Source organism: Nerophis ophidion, linkage group LG15, assembly GCF_033978795.1.
Source record: "Nerophis ophidion isolate RoL-2023_Sa linkage group LG15, RoL_Noph_v1.0, whole genome shotgun sequence".
Lineage (NCBI taxonomy): Eukaryota > Metazoa > Chordata > Actinopteri > Syngnathiformes > Syngnathidae > Nerophis > Nerophis ophidion.
This window is the reverse complement of record NC_084625.1, coordinates 30,895,479-30,920,299: the sequence shown is the minus strand read 5'-3', so window position 1 is coordinate 30,920,299 and position 24,821 is coordinate 30,895,479. Positions and strand designations below refer to the sequence as shown.

Sequence of the window (24,821 nt, the reverse complement as noted above, 5' to 3'; positions counted from 1 at the left end):
TAATTATAACCAAAACATGTTTTGCATTGAATATTAAACAAGCAAGGCTTATATAACTTTATAGTGACATGCAAAATTGAGCTTCAAATAATAATAATAACAAAAAAATATCAATGTCATATCAAATAAAATGTAAATAAAAATTTAATGCCTCTTTTCTATTTGCAGCCTTCTGAGGTAAATATCAAAATAAACTTTTTCCACAGGCTAAAAATAAATTTTAGAATAAAATAACAATAATGAATGAATCAAACATTTGAGCCTTGAAGTAGCAAAAGAAAGTGCATGAATAAAATGTTCATTATTGCTCAGTTTGCTACACTGATTTGCTTTAACACTGAATATGGAACAAGCAACGCTTATACAACTTAGTAGTGCAAAATCAACTTTTAAAAACCAAACCAAAAAACATCAATGGTGTATTAAATACAAGTTCAATAAAAAATGTAATGCCTATTTTCTATTTGCAGCATTCTGAGGTTAATATTAACATTAACTTTTTCCACAGGCTAATACATTTGAAAATAAAATAACAATGAGGTGTGCAGGGTTTGGTGGTAGTGGGGGGTGTATATTGTAGCGTCCGGGAAGAGTTAGTGCTGCAAGGAGTTCAGGGTATTTGTTCTTTTGTGTTTATGTGTTACGGTGCGGTTCTTCTCCCGAAATGTGTTTGTCATTCTTGTTTGGGGTGGGTTCACAGTGTGGAGCATATTTGTAACAGTGTTAAAGTTGTTAATACGGCCACCCTCAGTGTGACCTGTATGGCTGTTGACCAAGTATGTTTGCATTCACTTGTGTGTGTGTGTGTGTGTGTGTACAAGCTGCTTATATTATGTGACTTGGCCGGCACACTGATTGTACGGGGGGAAAAAGCGGACGTGGCGACAGGTTGTAGAGAAGGCTAAAGACAGTAATTGTATGGCACGCCCTCAATATTGTTGTACGGTTAGAAATCGAGAGAAATTTGGGAGAATGGTTGCCCCGGGAGGTTTTCGGGAGGGACACTGAACTTCGGGAGTCTCCCAGGAAAATCGGGAGGGTTGGCAAGTATGAGTATTAGCGGTGAATGCAATGTTCCAGCGGCACCGCCGCTGTATAGTACCGACGGGCCAGCTCTAATGTTAATTTGATATTGCCGCAAGGGCCAAATGAAATTTCATGGCGGGTCAAATTTGGCCCGCGGGCTAGAGTTTGACACCCATGTTCTACGGTGTGTAGTGAAGCATGTTTAGCTATTCTTCGTCCTCCAGGGACGATACTTGTAAGAAACGTACTTTATTGTCGCCATGGAGGCGAGGGTTAGTGATTTAGAAGTAGCTAAAACACTGCAGACGGCGGATGGACGTTAGCCACTAGCTAGCAAGCCATTTCTTGAAGCACCTCTTCCTGAGGGTGTTTCAGATAGATAGATAGATAGATGGATAAATAGATAGATAGTACTTTATTGATTCCTTCAGGAGAGTTCCCTCAGGAAAATGTTTAATTCCAGCAGCAGTGTACAGAATTAATTTAGAAATTAAAAAGTTTAAAAAGTAAATTTAAAAAGTAAATTATGGGAGTATAAATTGAAACAAAAAAGAAAAATATTTCAATAAGAATAAAAATAAATAAATAAACTTATAACTTCACCTTTATTGTTAGTTTTTAAGCCGAAATGTGTTCGTTCTGCCTTTTCTGTCTACACACTGTGTCTGTGTGTAAGTACTCTGTGATTGTGTGCTACCTGTTAAACCTTGGCGAGAATGAGGACTCAGGTGCAGGAGGGGGACAATTGACACAGGCTTTATTTAACAGTTTTCTTTGAAATCTCTTTGAACAGAGTGATTAAAGCAAAGTGGCTATGGAATCTATGATAACAAAAGACATAGGCAAAATGCAATAAACAGAAAATCACTCCATAGGGAGGAAAAAGGCAATAGCAAAATTACACACAAATCTTCTAACAAAAGAACAACAATCTATGATTAGCTAAAAAAAGGTAAATCACTCACACAGAGGAGACAAGAAACTTTTAACAGAAAGCGCGCTATAAAAAGCTGAGAAAACTACAAACTAAAGCGCTCCAAGAGGAGGGGAAAAAAGAAGGCAAAGCACAGAAATTAGACACAAAATTCTTGACCAAAAACTTTAACAAACAAAATCACTCTTTCTCAGAGGAAACAAAGAAATCAATAAATAAGGCAAGGCAATACTTAGCAAAACTTGGTTCAAGGCTGTGAACAAGGCTGGAGGCACGTAGCGAGACAATATACTCTGGCACAAGACAAGAGGAAGACCAGACATTTATACACATGAGGGAGGGTGACACAGGTGGGCACAATCAGGCAATTAGGAGAGACATCAGACCAGTAAGGAAGAAGCAAGTGACCTGAAACGAGAGGGAGAGTTAACCTTTCAAAATAAAACAGGAAATGACAAGACAACATGAAACCAAACAAAACCCAGACAATACTTCACCCAGGTGTGACACTACCAAACATGCTGAAAGCAGCTGAACAGAAGGCGAATCATCTCACCGCATCAAGGGGACCTATGATGATTTTTGTCTTTCTGACTCATTGATGTTGTTAATATGTTATTAATTAATGTCAGATACTGGTATTAAACAATACCAAATTCATAGAGGTCATGCATTTTGGCATGAACTTTCACATAGTTTTGGATGCCTCTGAACTCAGTGTTTTGGAGTCTGGCTACGTTGTGACATCACAGTGAGGTGGAAGTACTTATTTGGACATTAAGTAAAACTATCAGCCAGAGGGGGAGGTGTTCTGTATAAGGGAAACACAAGGTAAGGTAGGGTAAACTTGGCATGCACACAGAGACACAGACCTCCTCCCCCCCAAATTCAAGACTCTCATGGGAAAAACTGCATTCTATTTTGCCACCACACAGTGGAATGCACTACCAACAGACCTTAAAATTTGAACTTCCCCACTACATTTTAAAACTGCCATAATATCATGGCTCAGCTCAACCTCCACCTGATCCAAACCAAAATTGATCCCCAGCAACTCTTCGAAGCGTCAAACAGGTTTACATGTGGTTATAGTGTATATTTGTTATCATTCTGTTTTGCACACTGTTGGAGTCAACATGTGCATAGTATATATATACATATATATACATGTCATGTATATAGTGTATATAAACCCTACCCCATTTTTGTATATATTGTTCTTTAAATCACCTGACATGTATACTGTGTATATGTTCATCATTTATAAAAAAAAATTACATATTTTTTATATACATGTTGCAGGTTATATATATTTTATTATTGAATGTATCAAATGTAATGAATATTTAATGTACCACAATGGAAACAACAACCCCTTTGGCTTTTTGTGCCATCCATTTGCCTTTTTAAAGCATTACATGGATTCAATTCTTTGCGATGTCAATAAACTTCTCAATAAGTCAATCAATCCAAAACACGCAACATGCAGTGACATAAATGGTGGTAAAAGCAGCTTTTTTTATGCAGCGCCCACAGGAGAGTGTGCAAATGTACTTAATATGGTTCCCTGTTGAATCTATATAATGTTTATGAAGTTTATTTCTCACCGGAAAAAAGAGTGGTGATGTTCTTCTTCAAAATATATCTAAACAATGTACATTTTCAAAAGAAAAACTCTGATACTTTTGGAGAGGGTGGGGTGTGGTTTCATTTGCAATTTGGGAATGCCTCCACAAACTACTACGATTATGAATGTGACTGTGGAGCAACATGTATGCAATATTTATAACAACATATATCTAATACATATCGAGGCCACAAAGAAGAGTTTTGAATGTAAATCAAAACTTTCATACAGCAAGTCCCACTTTAAAATTTGCATCATCGTATCACCTCCTCTATTTTTTGCTTACTGTGTCACTGGGAGTGACAGAGGGAAAAGCTCTGAGTAGCTAGAGAGCATTTAGAAACACTTGCTAATTTGTATGCATACATTTCTAGACCCCTAAATATAAGATGACCTATCTTTTGTTTCAAGAGACAAAATACTCTATGGATCACTGTTTTAATAGAATAGGAGAAAACAATATTTTGGGTTGCAGGTAAAATAAATACTTTAATGTTTTTGTAGTTGTCCCTATACTAAATTTTTTTTGGTACCGGTAAAAAAAAGAATTTGGTTCTGGTACCAAAAATATTTCGATACTTTTCGGTACTTTTGTAAATAAAGGGGACCACAATAATTGCATGATTGGCTTTATTTTAACAAAAAATCTTAGGGTACATTAAACAAATGTTTCTTATTGCAAGTTTGTCCTTAAATTAAATAGTGAACCAAAAGGACAACTTGTCTTTTATTAGTAAGTAAGCACACATAGGTTCCTAATTAGTCTGCTGACATATGCAGTAATTTATTGTGCCATTCTCCAATCTATTATTTTGTCAATATTATTAAGGGACAAGTGGTAGAAAATAAATTATTAATCTATCTTTTCATTTACTCTTATTTATCTGCTTACTTTCTCTTTTAACATGTTCTATCTGCGCTTCTGTTAAAATGTAATAATCACTTATTCTCCCGTTGTTTGATACTTTACATTAGTTTTGGATGATACCCCAAATTTGGGTATCAATCCGATACCGAGTAGTTACCGGATCATACATTGGTCATATTCAAAGTCCTCATGTGTCCAGGGACATATTTCCTGATTTTAGAATCATAATGTACATTTTAAAAAAACAAAAGAAGATGTTGACTGGTACTTTTCAGAGGCGGTATAGCGTCGAATATGATTCATTAGTATTGCGTTACTATACTTATACCGGTATACTGTTTTGATTGATTGATTGATTGATTGATACTTTTATTAGTAGATTGCATAGTTCAGTACATATTCCGTACAATTGACCACTAAATGGTAACACCTGAATAAGTTTTTCAACTTGTTTAAGTCGGGGTCCACGTTAATCAATTCATGGTAGTACAACCCTATTCCTAAATGGCTGCATTTATATTGGGTGAATATAATGCAGGCTTAATTAATGTTTGTTGTAAATACAATTAATGACATTAAAATTCTTTATTATAGGTATATTACGGGCACTTGGCCATGGTACTACTAACAAAGAAGGCAACAATTAGTTGCCATAATGGACAATGTCGATTCAAAAATATAATTGACAAAGATTTGTTATTGTCAAAGAAAACTACACTTTTTTGAAATTTTGCCTATTGTTCACAATTATTATTACAGAAAAGAACAAAGATGTTTTTGGGTGTTTTTGCATTCTGAAAATGAAACGCTTAGTAAGCTCCGTCTGTTAGACGCCACTGGTGCATTGATTGCTAAGTATTTACTTCAGTTAGCTACTTCCTCTGTTACTTCCTGCTAACAGATGTCCTTTTGCATTTTTACCTGTGATTGACTTCTCTTCTCACATCAGTGCTCCCTTTTGTTATGCTTTTTTTGTTGTTCCCTAATATAGGGACTTTCTACACACACCCTGCCTGCCTTCTCTGCAGCCTAAGATTACACCAACAACTGCAACCTTGTGCTACCTTGACACATCTTGCAATTAGGACTAATTTTTCGTATTGTACATTGTGGAAAAAGAAAAAAGTAACAATTTGTTTCTCAGTAATTTAAGTGAATTTTGTTACAATTAAATGTACTATTATAAGTATCAAACTTGTGTTAAATTAAAGTTGTGAACTCAAGCGTGTACAACAGATTATAAGCAATAACCTTTGGACTAGTCAACTAATCGAGAAAAAACTCTCACTTGTCCACTATTAAATAATCGTTAGTTGCAGCCCTACGACTCCCAATATTAATATCCTAGAACTTATATACTTTTATAAATCATAACGCTACTGATAATGGATGACATTAGTTCTCATTCTTCTCCAGTACCAACATTGCCGTGACAGCAGGAGGTGGTGGAGGCTCTCCCCTGAGGTTGGCCTCTCCACCCAACTCCACCGGAGCAGGGGGAGGGGCCAGTTCATCGTCGTCTCCCCTCCATCAGGTAAATACCATACTCAGACATTGGATATAAAGTCCAGGTGGGTACATAGTAAGTTGTGCATATACAGTGGGGCAAAAAAATATTTAGTCAGCCACCGATTGTGCAAGTTCTCCCACTTTAAATGATGACAGAGGTCTGTAATTTTCATCATAGGTACACTTCAACTGTGAGAGACGGAATATGAAAGAAAAAAATCCAGGAATTCACATTGTAGGAATTTTTAAGAATTTATTTGTAAATTATGGTGGAAAATAAGTATTTGGTCAACCATTCAAAGCTCTCACTGATGGAAGGAGGTTTTGGCTCAAAATCTCACGATACATGGCCCCATCCATTCTTTCCTTCTCACGGATCAATCGTCCTGTCCCCTTAGCAGAAAAACAGCCCCAAAGCATGATGTTTCCACCTCCATGCTCCACAGTAGGTGTGGTGTTCTTGGGATGCAACTCAGTATTCCTCTTCCTCCAAACACGACGAGTTGAGTTTATACCAAAAAGTTTTATTTTGGTTTCATCTGACCACATAACATTCTCCCAATCCTCTGCTGTATCATCCATGTATCCATTTTGGTATAAACTCAACTCGTCGTGTTTGGAGGAAGAAGAATACTGAGTTGCATCCCAAGAACACCACACCTACTGTGAAGCATGGAGGTGGAAACATCATGCTTTGGGGCTATTTTTCTGCTAAGGGGACAGGACGATTGATCCATGTTAAGGAAAGAATGAATGGGGCCATGTATCGTGAAATTTTGAGCCAAAACCTCCTTCCATCAGTGAGAGCTTTGAATGGTTGACCAAATACTCATTTTCCACCATAATTTACAAATAATGTCTTTAAAATTCCTACAATGTGAATTCCTGGATTTTTTTTTTCATTCTGTCTCTCACAGTTGAAGTGTACGTATGATGAAAATGACAGACCTCTGTCATCATTTTAAGTGGGAGAACTTGCACAATCGGTGGCTGACTAAATACTTTTTTGCCCCACTGTATTTCAACATATACTGCATGAATATAAAGAGGTGTACATGTTTGTTTACAGGCATTAAAAGAAAATGACACAAGTCTACATGTTGTACTGTTTTTAAACTCTCCTCTCTGAATGCTACGAGGCTTTTTCTTCTTCTTTTTTTTTTTTCCCAGCCCTGATTGAGTTACATAACACTAAGAGGTTTGTGAGCGATTTACACAAAATGAAAATTTCCATCCATAAACCCACTTTAGGCAATTTTATCATGCGGAAACGTTGAGGAAAAAAAAAAAAAGGTGAGGTGAGGTTGAAAAAATACGCGCGTCTGAACCACACCAACCTGAACACATCAGTCAGGTCAGCTGTTTACGTTTGGCTGCCGTCAGAGTGCGAATGAAGTAATTACATCAGTGTACACTTAATCCATAACTCGCCCTGAGTTTATTTAGCAGTTTTTAACCCACAGCAACTTGGTGTCCTTTTTACAGATGAGCTCGGGCATCGGCAGTTATGCCACTTTGTCTCCCAAACGACTCGCAGCTCACCACGCATCCGACCAGTATAAGATTTCCCACGAGCTCTACGCAACTGCAACACTCCAGAGGCCTGGCAGTCTAGCAGGTGAGAGTTCACAGGCCCTTTTCACAACTTAGACAGTACACGTATCACAAAGAAGTCAGTATGCCCTAAAGATCTGACGCTCGCTAACTAGTCAAGTCTTTTGAACAGCTCTTTGAAGTGAATATTGTAAATCTGTTTGGGGTTGTGAGCAGTTTGTGTTTGCAGTTTATTTGGCATGTGCACTTTACTCATGCTCTAATTTTGTTTGTACATACCAGGGGTCGGCAACCTTTACCACTCAAAGAGCCATTTTGGCCCGTTTCACATAATAAAGAAGACAATGGGAGCCGCAACCATTCTCGCGAATATCTGCTGATTGTTACCCAGATAACAATAATAAGGGCGTCTTATGAAGCGATTGCATTTGAAGCCTTCTACAACATGTACAAACAACTTGTCAGCCCCGTGACATGTAGTTTGAGGCTTCCGCATTTACACATACACGACTGCAAGGCATAGTTGTTCAACAGCCATACAGGTTACACTGAAGGTTGTGATATAAACAACTTTAACACTCTTACTAATATGCACCACACTGTGAACCCACACCAAACAAGAATGACAAACACATTTCGGGAGAACATCTGCACTGTAAGACAACATAAACACAACATAACAATTACCCAGAATCCCGGGCATCCATGATACATGGTGGTTATATTATACACCCCCACTAGCACCAACCTCCCCACCCCTCCTCCCCCCCAACCCACCCCCTGTGCGTCGGTTGAGGTGGGCGGAGTTGGGGGTGCGGGGGTGTGTAATACAGCCAGGAAGTGTCATGGATTCGTAAGAGGGTTATAGTTGTTTATATAACAACCTACAGTGTAACATGTATCACCAAGTATGCCTTGCAATCTCGTACGTGTGATGATAAAAGCAGCAAAATGCATGCGTTCGGCCGGCACGCAGATAGCATGGTGTAAAGGCGTGCGCAAAACATGTTGTACAGGACGTTAAAAGTTAAGTCATCACGGCACGCCCTCAATATTGTAGTCCGGGTGAAAATCGGAGAATGTTAACTCCGGGCGATGTCCGGGAGAAGTGCGGGGGGTTGGAGATTATGTAGCTGAGGCACATCAGGGTGGCTAAAGAGCAGCATACGGCACCGGAGCCGCGGGTTGCCGACCCCTGATACATACTGTTAGGGCTGGGCGATATTACCTTTTTTTAATATCGCGATAATTTTAGGCCATATCGCGATATACGATATATATTACGATATTTTACCTTGGCCTTGAATGAACACTTGATGCATATAATCACAGCAGTATTATAATCATATGTGTATACATTAAAACATTCGTCTTCATACTGCATTAATGTATGCTACTTTTAAACTTTCATGCAGAGAGGGAAATCACAACTAAGTCAATTGACCAAAAGTACATTTATTAAAGTTATTAAGCAATGACACAAACATTCGAGTCATTTCCAAAACATCAAGTGCAAGATTGTCAGAGACATTTTAAGTGTCAAATAAAAATGAGCTGCGTACTAGGAAATCAAATAGTTTTTGTCCTTCACTATGTGGTAGGTTACTACGGACGTTATGAAATTCTCTTCATTCTCTAGCGAGTGACTTCAAATGTTGCTACATATTAGCAATAATGATACTTTTTATAGCAACGCTTTCGCCCCACACTTGACAAATTACGGTTGTCTGTTCGACATATTCCCACATGAAGCCAAACCACCGCCAGACGATGGTGTTTTTATTGGGAATTAAGTCTTCCTTCATTTGTTACCAGATCTGCACCTTCTTTCTCGTATGGCTATGTTAGCAGCTAACGTTAGCCATGCTGCTACCTCTCTGCTGGGCGAGTGCGTGTATGTGACATATGACAGCGTGGCACAGTGGGAGAGTGGCCGTGCGCAACTGGAGGGTCCCTGGTTCAATCCCCACCTAGTGCTAACCTCGTCATGTCCGTTGTGTCCTGAGCAAGATGGGTGCTGGTTAGCGCCTTGCATGGCAGCTCCCTCCATCAGTGTGTGAATGTGTGTGTGAATGGGTAAATGTGGAAGTAGTGTCAAAGCGATTTGAGTTCTTTGAAGGTAGAAAAGTGCTATACATGTACAACCCATGTATTATTTACCATTTATGACGTGACAGTTGTGACGTATGTAAGAATGTGCGCCTGCCTGTCTGTGAGGAGAGACAGGAAAGAGTGAGAAGAGCCTGAATGCCCGCAGCTAAAAGATACTGCGTGAGAACTTATACTTGAATATTACGATATAGTCATTTTCTATATCGCACAGAGACAAACCCACGATATATCATATACCGTATTTCCTTGAATAGCCGCCGGGGCGCTAATTAATTTAAAACCTCTTCTCACTCCTGCGCTCATTCAAGGCATGCATTAAAAGTAAGCAGGTGCTAATAATGTTAAAACCTCTTCTCACCCCTGCGCTTACCAATGGCATGCAGTAAAAAATTGAGTGTGATTAAAAAAAAAATAATAATAAAAAATTATTCTGCGGCCGCGGCCTGGTGGTTGGGGACCACTGTTCAACAACATGTCATCGCACCCACCTTTACACCTTGCTATCTGCGTGCCGGCCGGACGCATGCATTTCGTTGCTTGTCATACGAGATTGCAATGCATACTTCGTCAACAGCCATACCTTTTACACTGATGGTTGTGATATAAACAACTTTAACACTCTTACTAATATGCGCCACACTCTGTGAACCCACACCAAACACATTTCTGGAGAACATCGGCTCTGTAACACATTATAAACGCAACATAAGAATTACCCTGAATGCCATGCATCCATGACTCCTGGCTATATTATACACGCGCCCCCAACCCCGCCCAGCTCAACCGCCGCACGTAGAGGTGGAGGGGGGATTGGGTTTGGTGCTAGCGGGGTGTATAATATAGTTTTTTTATATCACAACCATCAGTGTGATCTGTATGGCTGTGGAACAAGACCCCTCGTTTACACATAGTAAAAGCAAAAAAAAAAACTCCGCCATTTTGAAAAAGGTGACAGGAGAAGCATCACTCGTGACGTCACGAATTTGACCCGGCGGTAAAAGTAAGCATGCGCTAATAAATTTGGGGAGTGAGTTTGACCCGGCAGTAATTCAAGGCAGGCACATATTACATGCCTGGCGGCAATTCAAGGAAATACGGTAAATCGATATATCGCCCAGCCCTACAAACTGTATATCATGTCATGATCCCTCTTCACAGTTTTGGACATTTTTGCCCTTTTTTTGTATAAGTGCCTGTTTGCACTCCTATTTTCTTTCTATTTCCACTTCCTTTGTTGGCATGTTACTTTACTTCTGTTGTAAGCACTGTTGTCCCTGCCTGGTCCTGGTTGGAAATTAGGAGGCTCACCTGTCCCTAATTGCCAATCAGGGGTATTTATTTTCCAGCATTGTATGTCAGACGATGCAGGGTCGTTGTTCATACATGCTGCATGTTTTACAGCATGTACAGTTACAGTAGGTACAGTTAGTGGTGTTTTTTTCATACATGCTTTATTTTGCCTGCTTTGTTCATGATAAATTACGGTAACACTTTAGTATGGGGAACATCCAACCATCCAGCCATTTTCTACAGCTTGTCCCGATCAGGGTCGCCGAGGGTGCTGGAGCCTATATCAGCTGCATTCAGGCCGAAGGCGATTACACCCTGGACAACATATTTACCATTAATTAGCTGCTTATGAGCATGCAAATTAGTAACATATTGGCTCTTAATTAGTCATTATCAAGTACTTATTAATGCCTTATTCTGCAACCAGTAAGCCGTTAAATAATAGTCTTCCCTCAATAACTTCAGAATTTTTGCTTATTAATAACCCTAACCCTAACCCTTATATGTTCCCCTCGTGTCCAAATAACTTTAAATTAAGTCTTTGTTACTTAGAATATGCTTCCAATAGTAAATTACATATACCAGCCTGTTTTTTAGTATTTTTAGTTCAATTGTATTGCACTAATGTCATGAAAACACAGGCCAAATTAAATTCAAATCAATGTGTAAAATGTAATTTATCTGATACGAATCATATCTTAAAACAGCTACCAGTTATTGTGTCATTGATAAGAAACAAGTTGTGTCTTGAACATTTTTTAAAAAGAGAGTATTACATAAGAACTAGTTCAGGCTCTTGAAAGTAATGGATCCTCAATATCTGACTCCCTTCAAATAGCTATACATTCCATCTATAGTGCACCCCTCACATTTCACAGCTTCTTTTTATTAAATCAGCCTATAGGATCATATTATCCAAATCGAATGTGGATATACTTCAGAGTAGTCAGTGTGCAGCTGGTATAGCCATAACTAATGATTCCACACAGTCAATATTGTCCAAATATCCGTTGACTAATATGACCTGCCTACAGTCAAGCATGGTGGTGGTAGTGTCTTGGTTTGGGATTGCATGAGTGATGCTGACATCGGGGAGCTGTGGTTCACTGAAGGTTAAACATGAATTCCGGCATGTAGAATGACTTTCTGAAATAGCACATGGTCCCTGTACATGGGCTAGTTTTAGGTTTATCTTAAAGGCCTACTGAAATGAGATTTTCTTATTTAAACGGGCATAGCAGGTCCATTCTATGTGTCATACTTGATGATTTTGCGATATTGCCATATTTTTGCTGATAGGATTTAGTAGATAACATTGACGATAAAGTTTGCAACTTTCGTTGTTAAGAGAAAAGCCCTGCCTCTACCGGAAGTTGCAGACGATGGCGTCACATGTTCAGGGCTCCTCACATCTTCACATTGTTCTTAATGGGAGCCTCCAACAAAAACAGCTTTTCGGACCAAGAAAACGACAATTTCCCATTAATTTGAGCGAGGATGAAAGATTTGTGTTTGAGGATATTGATAGCGACGGTCTAGAAAAAAAAAAAATGCGATTGCATTGGGACGGATTCAGATGTTTTTAGACACATTTACTAGGATAATTCTGGGAAATCCCTTATCTTTCTATTGTGTTGCTAGTGTTTCAGTGAGTTTAACGGCCGGGTGTTGACGCGCGGTGTCTCAGGGAAGTCGACGGCAGCTTTATGGGCGGCACAAGCTCAGCAGATCTCCGGTAAGAAGCGACTTTTTTACCACAATTTTCTTACCCAAACCTGCTGGTTGACATTTGGTCGGGATCCATGTTGGCTGTGATCCATAGTAAAGTTTGACCTCCGTCAATTTTAAACAAGGAATCACCGTGTGTTTGTGTGGCTAAAGACTGAAGCTTCCCAACTCCATCTTTCTACTTTGACTCCTCCAATATTAATTGAACAAATTGCAAAGGATTCAGCAACACAGATCTCCAAAACACTGTGTAATTATGCTGTTAAAGCAGACAACTTTTAGCTGAGTGTGTGCGCAGCGCTCATATTCCCTAACAGCCCGTGACGTCAAGCGTACACATCATCATTACGCGATGAAAAAACTCCCGGGAAATTTCAAATTGCAATTTAGTAAATTAAAAAGGCCGTATTGCGTTGCAATGTTATTATTTCATCATTGATATATAAACTATCAGACTGCGTGGTGGGTAGTAGTGGGTTTCAGTGGCCTTTAATGTAATTTCTAAAGTATTAGACTTATACTTCCGTTTGTTGTTGTTCAAATGTGAACTTTACAGTACAGATAAGAACAGAATGTTGTTGCATTTACTCATGGTAGTGCAGGATAAAAGAGCAATAAGGTCCATATATAAATAAATAGATTACTGTAGAGAGAATTATATTGCACTTTTGCATATGCATCCACGTTTATGGATGTTTGTTATATTGTCTTTATATTCCAGTGAATTAATCCGTCTTTGCGGGCGAATTAAGGGGATTATTACGATGCGTTCAAGAGTCTTACGACTTGAGGGAAGAAGCTGTTACAGAGGTTCTGCTACGGAGGCTGTGGAACCTCTTTCTAGAGTCCAGCAGTGAAAACAGTCCTTGGTGGGATGGGAGGAGTCTTTGCAGATTTTCTGAGCCCTGGTCAGGCAGCGGCTTTTTGCGATCTCCTGGATAGGAGGAAGAAGAGTCCTGCTGATCTTTTCCGCCGTCCTCACCACTCTTTGCAGAGACTTTCAGTCTGAGGCACTGCAGGTTCCAGTCCAGACGGAGATGGTCAGTAGGCTCTCTATAGTGCCTCTGTGGAATGCGGTGAGAATGGGGGGAGGGAGTTGTTCCTTAAGAAGATGATAGTGAATTGCAGTAATGTGAGGGCTGTACTAATAATGATAATAGTGTTGTTGTTGGACAGTTGCTTCTGATTTGATCAGTTCACTTCCAAAAATCGTCGATGAACCCATCCTTTCATGTCCTGAATGAGTATTTCTTAGTTTGCTGAATGGAGGGAAAAAGCCCTTGTGAGAAAAATCCATAAGAATATCTATATGGCTTTGTGTGTTATTTAAGCACCTGGGTGATGTGATGGAGCCTCGTTGTTGCATATCGGCGCTTCGCGCCGCCTTTCATGGAAAGGTCAAGTGCTGTGTTTAGGTCGATTGAATGAACTGATCTGTGAACGACACCGACGCCTTGTGGTAAGGATCTTCAAGATTTACGTCCAAGTGTTGCTGCAGGTTTGTGACTGCCCTCTATAAAGTAGAGCATAACTGTACACTGTTTGTCCGTGGTCTTGCTGATGTGATTATTTATTGACTTTTAAATATCAAACCAAGAGAGTGAGGAAGGCAGACAACAGTAATGGTCACTGACTGGCGGTGGGATGATGTTGCCTGCGGCGTGTTTGTGATCCTTTTGTATGGTCAAATGAAAAGTCTGCTCAACTGGCCCAGAAAACTGCTGGATGTATATACAGTTGATTACTTTGTGATATGTTGCCCTATAGGAGGTTGTCACAAGAAGTAAACCAGATGTTTTTTATTTGCTCTGAACAAACGAGACTAAAAGCACCAAGGTACCAGTGTTAGTTGGTACATTTTCTAAACCTCTTTTTAATATTTTCCTTAACTGAACATAGGCGGAGCTTTTTTTCTTCTGTCTTTACTTAAAGTTCCGTCTCCCTTTGAAAGAAAGAGGTCCGCGCCTCCATGAGTGGGCCGCTGCGAGTCGTAAAATAAATGAATAAAGAAATAAAAACCAACTCGTCAAGACTTCAAAGATGAAATGGATGGAAGGAAAGGAGCCAGCTTGGATGAGTCATGCTGTTAATGGGCGTGACTCTTTAGGAGCATGCTAGCCTGCAAATTACGACCAGTTTCTGTGTCTCTCTTGGTTCTTTTGCAGATTTCCCGCTGTGTTTAGTCTCATTTCACTCAGTGGATGTCACAAAAATAAGCAGTGTTTCATGTTCTCTTCATTCCCTTTGTTGTGATTCCCTTACTGTTAGACATAGCAACGTTTTCCCACCAGACCGTATTGTATCTGTGCCGTTGGACTGCAGGGGACCTACATATATCCACGTATGACTATGCCACATGTTTTTAAACCTCATTGAACAACAGAACATGAAGTCATTTACTTACAAGGCTTACATTGTGCGTGCATCTTATAACTCCAATGGGACAAAAATGAATACACAAATCTTTAACTAGTTACTTAAATGTGTCATTAACTAATTATAATTACAATTAAATACTTAAATGTGTTATTAAATGTATCAATTCATTTAATGAACAGTTTGTCCAGGGTGTACACCGCCTACCACCCGAATGCAGCTGAGATAGACTCCAGCACCCCCCGCGACTCTGAAAGGGACACGCGGTAGAAAATGGATGGATGGATTTAATTATTTAATCATGAAATTAATTGAAGTTATTGCATTGTTTATCTAATAATTGATTTCATTGTTTCATGATTTAATGAATCATTTAAAGGCGACCTATGAATATTTTTTCTTTTCTGACTTATAAATGATGGCCACTCGTATTGAACCATGCCAAAGCATCTAATCATGAGGTCTATGCATTTTGACGTGAACAGGTGGAAGCTCTCTGCTTCAGGCTGTGAGGAAACACAATAGACAAAGTATTTTCATATAATCTTGACATGCGCTAGTTACGTAAATGCCACTGTTTTTATGCAGTCCGCGTTGATCGAGGAGTGTGCAGGTGTACTTAATGCTGTGACAGGGTGAACCCATATACTGTTTATTAAGTTAACTTTCAATCGTGTCTGGAAAAAAAAATAGTCGACTCTAAGATACATATTCTAAGTGTACATTTTCATAAGAAAAATTATGATACTTTTGGAGAGGGTGGGACGCAGTTTTATTTTATTGGACTTGATTCATGTCATCCCCCACTCACTGATTGCATTAAATCAATTCAATCATTATAAAAATTACATCAATGGTTAATTAAATCGTGAAGTAATTAATTGAATCATGAAATAATGACATCAATAAAATCATCAAAAATGTTAATGTAATTTTCTTTAAATATTTCAATGTCACACTTAAGTATTTATTATAATATATTATTATAATTAATTATTGATGCATTTAAGTAATTATTTAAATATATTTTTATTTTATTTTGTCTCACTTGGCCGTTAGCGCTTCAAGGGGAACATTATCACCAGACCTATGTAAGCGTCAATATATACCTTGATGTTGCAGAAAAAAGACCATATATTTTTTTATCCGATTTCAGAACTCCAAAAGGGTGAATTTGGCGTTTTAAACGTCTTTCAATTGATAGCCTGTCGAGCGATGACCTTTCACCCGTGACGTCACAACATGAAGCAATCCGCCATTTTCTTATTACACGCACCAAGTCAAATCAGCTCTGTTATTTTTCCGATATCCACACAAGAATGTGTGGATATCCTGGGACACTCAAAGCAGATGCATTTCCAACGATAAAGTCAACGAAATCTGCAATATTGGAAAATAGACCACCACTGAATCTGCCCGAGTGCGAGCTATTCAGGGACGACGGCAGTCTCTTCCTGCAGACAAGTGAGGTAAACTCCCTGGATATGATTTATGCCACTTCTTTTTCTGTCTCATTTTGTCCACCAAACTTATAAGGTTGTGCATGAATGCACAACGGTGAGGTTTGTTGATGTTACTGACTTATGTGGAGTGTGCTAATCAGAAACATTTGGTCACGGCATGACTGCGAGCTAATCGATGCTAACATGCTATTTAGGCTAGCTGTATGTACATATTGCATCATTATGCCTCATTTGGAGCTATATTTGCATCCAGCCTTTCCCTCCACACACATTTAATGCCAAACAAACACATACCAATTGTTGGTTAGAAGGCGATCGCCAAATTCGTCCGCGCTTCCTCCCGTGCCGCTGTCTGTCGTGATATGGCTCAATAGCTTCAGTTCCTTCTTCAATTTCGTTTTGGCTACCTGCCTCCACACTCCAACTATCAGTTTCAATGCATGCGTAATCTGTTGAATCGCTTACGGCGCTGAAATCTGAGTCTGAATCTGAGCTACTATACAATACCTTTCTGTTTGTTCTTGTGTGATCACGCTGTGACGTCACAGGATAATGGACGGGTGGATATAACGACGGTTAAAATCAGGCACTTTGAAGGCGTTTTTCGGGATATTGCGTGATGGTAAAATTTTGAGAAGAATAAAAAAAGCCACTGGGAACTGATTATTATTGGTTTTAACCCTTCAGAAATTGTGATAATGTTCCCCTTTCATGAATTTATTTTTATTTGTCAAACTCAAACCTGATTGGTTACCACTTGCAGTGATTGGACTAGATTTGTGTGAGCCACGACCACTGACTTTATTAAATCATGCAATAATGGAAGCAATGACTAATTAAATAAAATAAAATAGAAATTAAATATTAATTAATTCATTTGATATAATTTTACATTAACTGAATTCATGACTTTTAATGAAACATTTTCGTATTATATTCCAATTCTAAAGAATTAGAAACACATTGAGGTAATGTTTAAAGATCCATCCATTTTCTACCGTTTGTCCCATCCATCCATCCATCCATTTACTACCGCTTGTCCCTTTTGGGGTGGCGGGGTGTGCTGGAGCTTATCTCAGCTGCATTCGGCGGAAGGCGGAGTACACCCTGGACAAGTCGCCAACTCATCACAGGACCAACACAGATAGACAGACAACATTCACACTCACATTCACACACTAGGGACCATTTAGTGTTGCCAATCAACGTATCCCCAGGTGCATGTCTTTGGAGGTGGGAGGAAGCCGGAGTACCCGGAGGGAACCCACGCAGTCACAGGGAGAACTTGAAAACTTCACATGTCCCTTTTTTTCATTTAATTTGTTCCATTTGGCACTCTATGCTAAGAATCAAACCAATACATTGCCAAAACAAATAAGTTCCATCTTTGATTGTTTTCAAGTTGTGTTAAAAATTTCTTAGCCATGAGATTGATTATGCAGCAGTTTTATCAGAACAGAGCAGCATTTTTTCTTTTAAACAAGGGAACGCATTTTCTTTAGTGTTTTAATCCGTCTCAAGTACTCAATGTGATCTGGAAAGTATTTTTCAAATTAAAACACATTAAAGTTTTTGATTAACTCTCGGCATATTAAAATAACAACAATGAAGTTGTAATGATAAGATGTACTATTACATATTACACTAATTTGCTTTGTCGCTTATAACACAAAGCAAAGGTGTTGAGGTTTTGTTCAGCTAGCTTTTTGCATTATTAATGCACATATAGTAATGTTTCGCCAGCATCTTTCAATTTTTCTGTACATGTTCCACAATGGAAAATGTTGGGACACCACTGACCTACATGAAGTGAATATGGCCACAAATATCTCTTCTGGGAAGACTTTGTTGGAGGGATGGGCATCTTTGGATACCTCACGCTTCGATTAGGATTTGATTATGAATAGATTATTGATGATGATCTTTGATTTGTATATTGTATTTATCATTATTTATTATATTGTACATGATTATGGCTGCCAAACGATGTAAATATTTAACAGTGATGAATCACATTTTTTCAATACTTAAATCAAACTTGAGGCATGTCAAAGATATTTCTAAAACAATCTTGTTTTCCTTCATTCTTCCTCCAAACAAGCTGTTTAGGTTCGCTCGTGACATACTTGCCCCTTACATTAGCGGATATCTCCATATATGGTTAAGTTTAACCTGAAGAGCTTTGCGTGAGCCTGCCATTTTTTGTCCATTTGTAGTCCAAAGTTGTCATAAAGTTCCTTCTTTTTCATTATCTACTTGTTGTGGAGCAGACTGGCTCGTACATGCACATGCATCCTCCGCTGTTGCCATTTCTAATATAAGGTAGCGTATAGTTCTAACTTATATCTGTCAGTAAACTTAATAGGAAAGTGTTAAAAGTAGGCTAATGGGAAGAATACACAGTCAAAGTGGAGGCACATAAATAAGAACGCTCACAAAAGGGCATATCGTGAAGAGAGTTTGGAGATAATTGTGAACGAGGAATTTACAGACATTGTGTATTTACGGCCCCCCTCAACATTGTTTGGATATGCGGGTCTCTGAGCCTGCTGGTCGGCCATAATTGGCGGGCCGTCTCGCTCCCCCCAGCCGACCGATTGGAAGCGAGACCAAGACAACTCTTCTGCCCTAGTTGTCGTGCTTTGGCGCCCCGCCGGTTCGGTATTTAGAGGCCGTGTAAATGCGAGAAATAAAAGTATTTCTATCATGCTTTTGCGACACACTTCAATATCGAAACCTCTGAATAACCACCTCATGAGAGCTTAGAATTGTCTTTGCAATATTTTGGAGGTTTTTCGAAAAATGGGTGTTTCCAATACGAGTTTCTTATTGCAATATGTAGGTTTTGCTAATTTCCAAGGGTAATGGAAACACAGCTCATCAGAAAGCGGCTTGAAGATGGTCTGTGAAACATAATCCATGCAACATTTTGACTGAAGACCCTGCATCATTACATGTTACTGTATATAGACCACAAAGAAGTGTTTATAATGTAGAAACAAATCTTAATATGATCGCTGTAAATCTAGTTTTCCTTATTAAAGTGCACACCCAACATGGGACTGGGCCATATGTTTGATTTACTCAAATATTTGCTACTGCTTTTTCAAACAGCTCAACACAAAATGGACACAAGATATTTTCCGCCTCGGGTCAAACCCACTCCTTTAAATAGCTCTCTTTTCTCTTATTATCATAATACATAGTGATAAATAATATGCGAATACTAAATCATCCTATTCAGTGAGGCGTTTGTGTGTTGTTCAGTCATCCTTGTTTTAGTTTCTTTGCTTTCTAAAACCACGCAATGCCCAGATCTTTTGCCCACGGTCACTGTAAGCATGCAGATCAAAGATGTGTGTTGTATCGACTCATTCATATCTATAGATAGAAAGTACTTTATTGATCCCTGGGGGAAATTAAGCACCACAGTTCGCTCACAATAGACAATGATAATAATAAATAATAATAATAATATCATATATTATATATATAATATATAATATATAATATATTAATAATATGAATTTGTACCCCGCCTTCCGCCCGATTGTAGCTGAGATAGGCGCCAGCGCCCCCCGCGACCCCAAAAGGGAATAAGCGGTAGAAAATGGATGGATGGATATTCTACATATATTCTACTTTTAAGTGCAGTCAAGGAACATACCGGTATGCATTATACAGTATGGCTCACGGTGTTGTGGCATTGTGTGGATATTATTCTGTCTCCTAATTTATTGATGTTCTGATTTCTTTGAAATGCTGCAGGGTTTTCACCGCATTAACCCATTTGCACCCAAGGGCCCAAAACAGGCATTACAAGTGTTGCTTATGGTATACGGTTGTTCAGTTTGAGGGTTAGCAGTCTGACATTTTGCCTGGGAGTTTTAAAGATTATTAATATTTTCCTTTTTTTTAAAATTGCATTGTGTTTTAGATTGCAACATTGGTAGAATCGAATATAAATATAAAGTATGCACTAGAGATGCGCGGATTGGCGATTATATCATCCGCAACCGCATCACCAAAGTCGTCATCTACCCGCTGTCCACCCGAACCAACATTTTATGAGAACCGCATCTGCCCGCCACCCGCCTGTTGACATACATCAGAGGTCGGCCACCTTTACCACTCAAAGACCTATTTAAACCCATTTCACAGATTAAAGAAGACAATGGGAGCCGCTAACGTTCTCGCGATTATCCAATGGTGTTCATCCTGATGACAAGAATAAAGGAGTGCTGTGAAGCCATTGCCTTTGACACCTTCAACAAGATGTACAAACCGATTGTTAGTCCGGCAACATGTTGAATGTAACTTCCGCAGTCACACGTACAAGATTGAAAGGCATACTGGGTGATACAGAGTACACTGCTGCTTGTGATATAAACAATTTTAACACTCTTACTAATATGCGCCACGCTGTTTGTTGCTAGCGGGGTGTATAAAATAGTCAGGAATTATCATGGATGCAAAGGATTCTGGGTATTTGTTGTGTTGCGTTTATGTTGTGTTACTGTGAGGATGTTCTCCCGAAATGTGTTTGTCATTCTTGTTTGGTGTGGCTTCACAGCGTGACGCATATTACTAAGAGTGTTAAAATTGTTTATATCACAACCATTAGTTTACTCTGTGTCACCCAGTATGCCTTGCAGTCGTGTGCGTGTGTCCGACAGACAACATGTTGCTGGACTGACAAGCAGATCGTACCTGCTGTAGAAGGCGACAAAGCCAATGGCTTCATAGCACGCCTTAATACTTATTAATTGGGTGACTGCCGGCTGTCATTCTAAAGAATGTTTACGTCTCCTATTGTCTTCTTCGCTTTGTAACACGGGTCCTAAATGGCTCTTTGAATGGTAAAGGATACCGATCCCTGAACCATGTATATTTCCGAATGGTTCAACCGCCACCTGCCCGAATCTAATTAAAATATATTTTTTCGTCATGTCACCCGCCCGACCCGCGGTTTATCCGTAGACTCCGTGAATGAGACCGCAAACCGTGCATCTCTAGTATACACACTTTCTCTTAAAAAAACATTTTGGCCCCTAGACTGTAATTCTGGTACATCACTGTGCTCTTTCCATTAAACCCGAATGAATCACATTCTTGTCTCGTCGATTATGGTGTAATCGTGCCCCGTCACCACCAGGTGGCATCAAAAACCATGAGCATAATTCTCAGAGCTTTGATGAGCGTAAATGAGCTAAACAGCTCAAAGGTGTTTCACGGTGCGTCCAAGGACCTCTGAACAGAGTAGGACTCCTGCCAGAAATAATAAATTATAATAGTTTTATTTGTTTTGCACTTTTCATTTAAATACAACTTATAATGCTACAGTACAAACCGATATTTAAAACAATGAACGCTTCGCCATTGAAACAGATATAACACTAAGACTAAAACACTATCGGTGAAGCAGAAGAAATACAAAACACAACAATTAGTGGGTTTTTTAACAATTATTTATTATAGTCATTAAAAAAATCATAACTTTGTCAAAAGAGTATGTTTAAGTACTTTTTGAGCACATTCATTACCGCGATAATAATGAGAACCATGATGATTTTGGTCACGATAACTGTGATATGATATTTTTATATCATTACATCCCTGGTCAATAAAAGGGTAACATTTATAGGGCAGTCACTTAAAGGTTTAAATCGCAGCACGCAACTCGCTGTCGACTAAGCCCTAATATGACATGAAGGTGTAGCTTCACTGGACCTTCATTCTCTCTCACTCTATGTCATCATGTATGTGATTAAATCCTCCCACTTTGTCTGCTTTCCCAACTCAGCCGTACTGCCTCATTTTCATGTTCTCCCAGTCCTTTTCTGATTGAATTGAGCTCATCTTGTCGTCAAAGTGAGGCCCCTCCCTGCTCGACAGTTGTGCAATGTAATGAACAAATGCCTGCTGTCAAAGCATGTGAATTTGGGCCTCCTGCCAAACACACAGCGTCTCATTATTTTATTGCTGACAAACAGCAATGTGTTCAGTGGAGATTAATGAAAAATGAATGAAATGCAGTGACATCTTTCTCTTGTTATTACCTGCTAATCACTATCTGTTTTTCTTCCAGTGTGCATGTCACCTTGGTGTATTTCACACCCATCTTAAATGTGTGCTTTTTGAACGGACCACTATCTTTATGTAAATGTAACATTCTACAGCAGTAGAGAAACATAGTCCTTTTTATGCCCTCTTGTAACACTTGTTACTTCTCTTTTTGCTTGTCTTTTATAATAATGCACTTATAGTTCAACTTCACCTCATTTTTCCTTTACCCTCTTAAGCTTTCAGGGTTATTTTGACCGCCATCCATTCATTGCATTGTCCCATCTGACCTGTTCATCTTTGAGTTTGTTTTTACGTTTTTTTTTTTCGGTGTTTTTCTGCAGCCTCACGTGGCTCATACAGCAGTCAGCACAGCCAGGAGCCTCTTCGACCATTGGGGTCCCCAGAGCACCATATAGACCCCATTTATGAGGAACGTGTCTACCACAACAAGGGTCCAATGAGGAGCCTCAGCCAGAGCCAAGGGCCAGACACTGGCCCCTATCGCAACAACACCGGTAGGCACTTTTTACATTTAAATGGGCAAACTGTTAATCTGATTTTATTTATCTTTACAAACTATTCCATTCCTTAAGAATGATAGGAACTCCACTGAACTCCACTGTCCAACATACAGACTTTACTAACTGTACAGCAAAATTGTAAATGTATGCTGTAATTAAAGTGTAAAATGATATCAACCAGTATTAAGAGTAAAACCAAACAAAACAAAACATGAAACAGTCTCTAATAACAAATATGTAGTGCAAAAATGAGTGTAGTATCTGATGTATATCTTTATTGTGCCTTTTTAATGTTCTTAAGTGCCTCATAAGATGTAACAAGTTAAACTGGGTCAAAAATAAAACACACACGGGACGGCGTGGCGCGGTTGGGAGAGTGGCTGTGCCAGCAACCCGAGGGTTCCTGGGTCGAACCCCGCCTTCTACCAAACTCCCCACGGTATCAGAGTGTGTTCAATGTGGTCTTGTAAAATGTGTAATTAGTGGGACATTTGAATAGCCTAAATACAAAAATGTTAAGTCCACTACTAATATATAATTTACATATTTGTACTGTGACTTGTTGAATGGGTAATCATAAAAAAGGAAACATAGTTAGTGTTTTAGACAAGGCACCGTCAAGAACACCAAAAAACAAGAACATTGAATCGGGTATAGGGGCCCACACCGATACTCTTTCAGGGGCCCAATAGTTCCGAGCAACGGCCCTAACTGTAAGGATCTGGACTAATTATACGGCTACCGGTATTTATAGCTGACCAATGAAAATATGAAACACAGTCAGAATCAGAATCAGCTTTATTGTCATTACGCAGGGTAACGAGATTGAGGCCATTCCATACAGTGCGATGTGTGCATTCAGAAAACAATGTGTAAATATGTAAAAATATAAAAAAATATAGAAGAGATAAAAGTATAGAAGTGATATAAAATATAGAAGTGTTTTTTTTTTTTTTTTTACAAATGTACATTCTATACAGTGGGTGAAATGAATATATACATGAATGTCTACATGAAGAAACAGGGTCGTTGGTGAAATGGGTTATTACACCGAAGAGAAGGCATTTATGAGGATCAATGGGGCAGTCCGTTCAGGGTGGTATGGCCCTGGGAAAGAAGCTGTTCTTTAGCCTGTTCGTCTTGGTTTTAATGCACCTGTAGTGCTTCCCAGAGGGCAGCAGGTGGAACAGGTCAGAGCCAGGGTGGGTATTGTCCTTGATGATGGCACTGGCTCTGTTGAGGCATCAGGAGGTGTAGATGTCCATCAGAGAGGGGAGAGGGCGGCCGATGATCTTCTGAGCCATCTTGACCACTCTTTGCAGCCTCTCTCTGTCTGCTGCAGTGCACCTGCCGTACCATACTGTAGTACAGTAGGTCAGCAGGCTCTCGATGGACGAGCGGTAGAAGGTCAGCAGCAAGTCAGGCTTCAGGTTGTACTTCCGATGACTCTCAGGAAGTGTAACCGCTGCTGAGCCTTCTTGATGATTGATGTGGTGTTGACTGTCCAGGAAAAGTCGTTAGAGATGTGGACTCTAAATCACATTTAGTTCAAGTGCCACTGCTACGCATTAAAAAAAAAAAAACAGGTATATGATGATTAGCTTGGATTAATCCCAAATATGGAGGCAACACCACACAAAAATTTGTAACAACAAACTTTCCTCCTCAAAAGTCCCTCACCGTCACACACGCTAATAAGAGTATCGTATCAGTTTGAAGTGAATGGGCTTCGCTCACAACTGCCGCC

The 24,821-nt window shown here is 39.3% G+C and overlaps 1 protein-coding gene across 7 annotated transcripts in view; it reads left to right on the top strand.

Annotated features, from left to right (window-relative positions):
* Positions 1 to 24,821, top strand: part of ctnnd2a (catenin (cadherin-associated protein), delta 2a) — a 747,299-nt gene that overhangs the window by 380,594 nt on the left and 341,884 nt on the right. For all 7 annotated transcript variants that reach the window (XM_061922003.1, XM_061922001.1, XM_061922002.1 and 4 more), the window contains exons 9-11: positions 5,872 to 5,989; positions 7,450 to 7,582; positions 22,895 to 23,068. In XM_061922003.1, the coding sequence (XP_061777987.1) occupies positions 5,872 to 5,989; positions 7,450 to 7,582; positions 22,895 to 23,068 (425 nt within the window). The remainder of the gene's footprint in view (positions 1 to 5,871; positions 5,990 to 7,449; positions 7,583 to 22,894; positions 23,069 to 24,821) is intronic.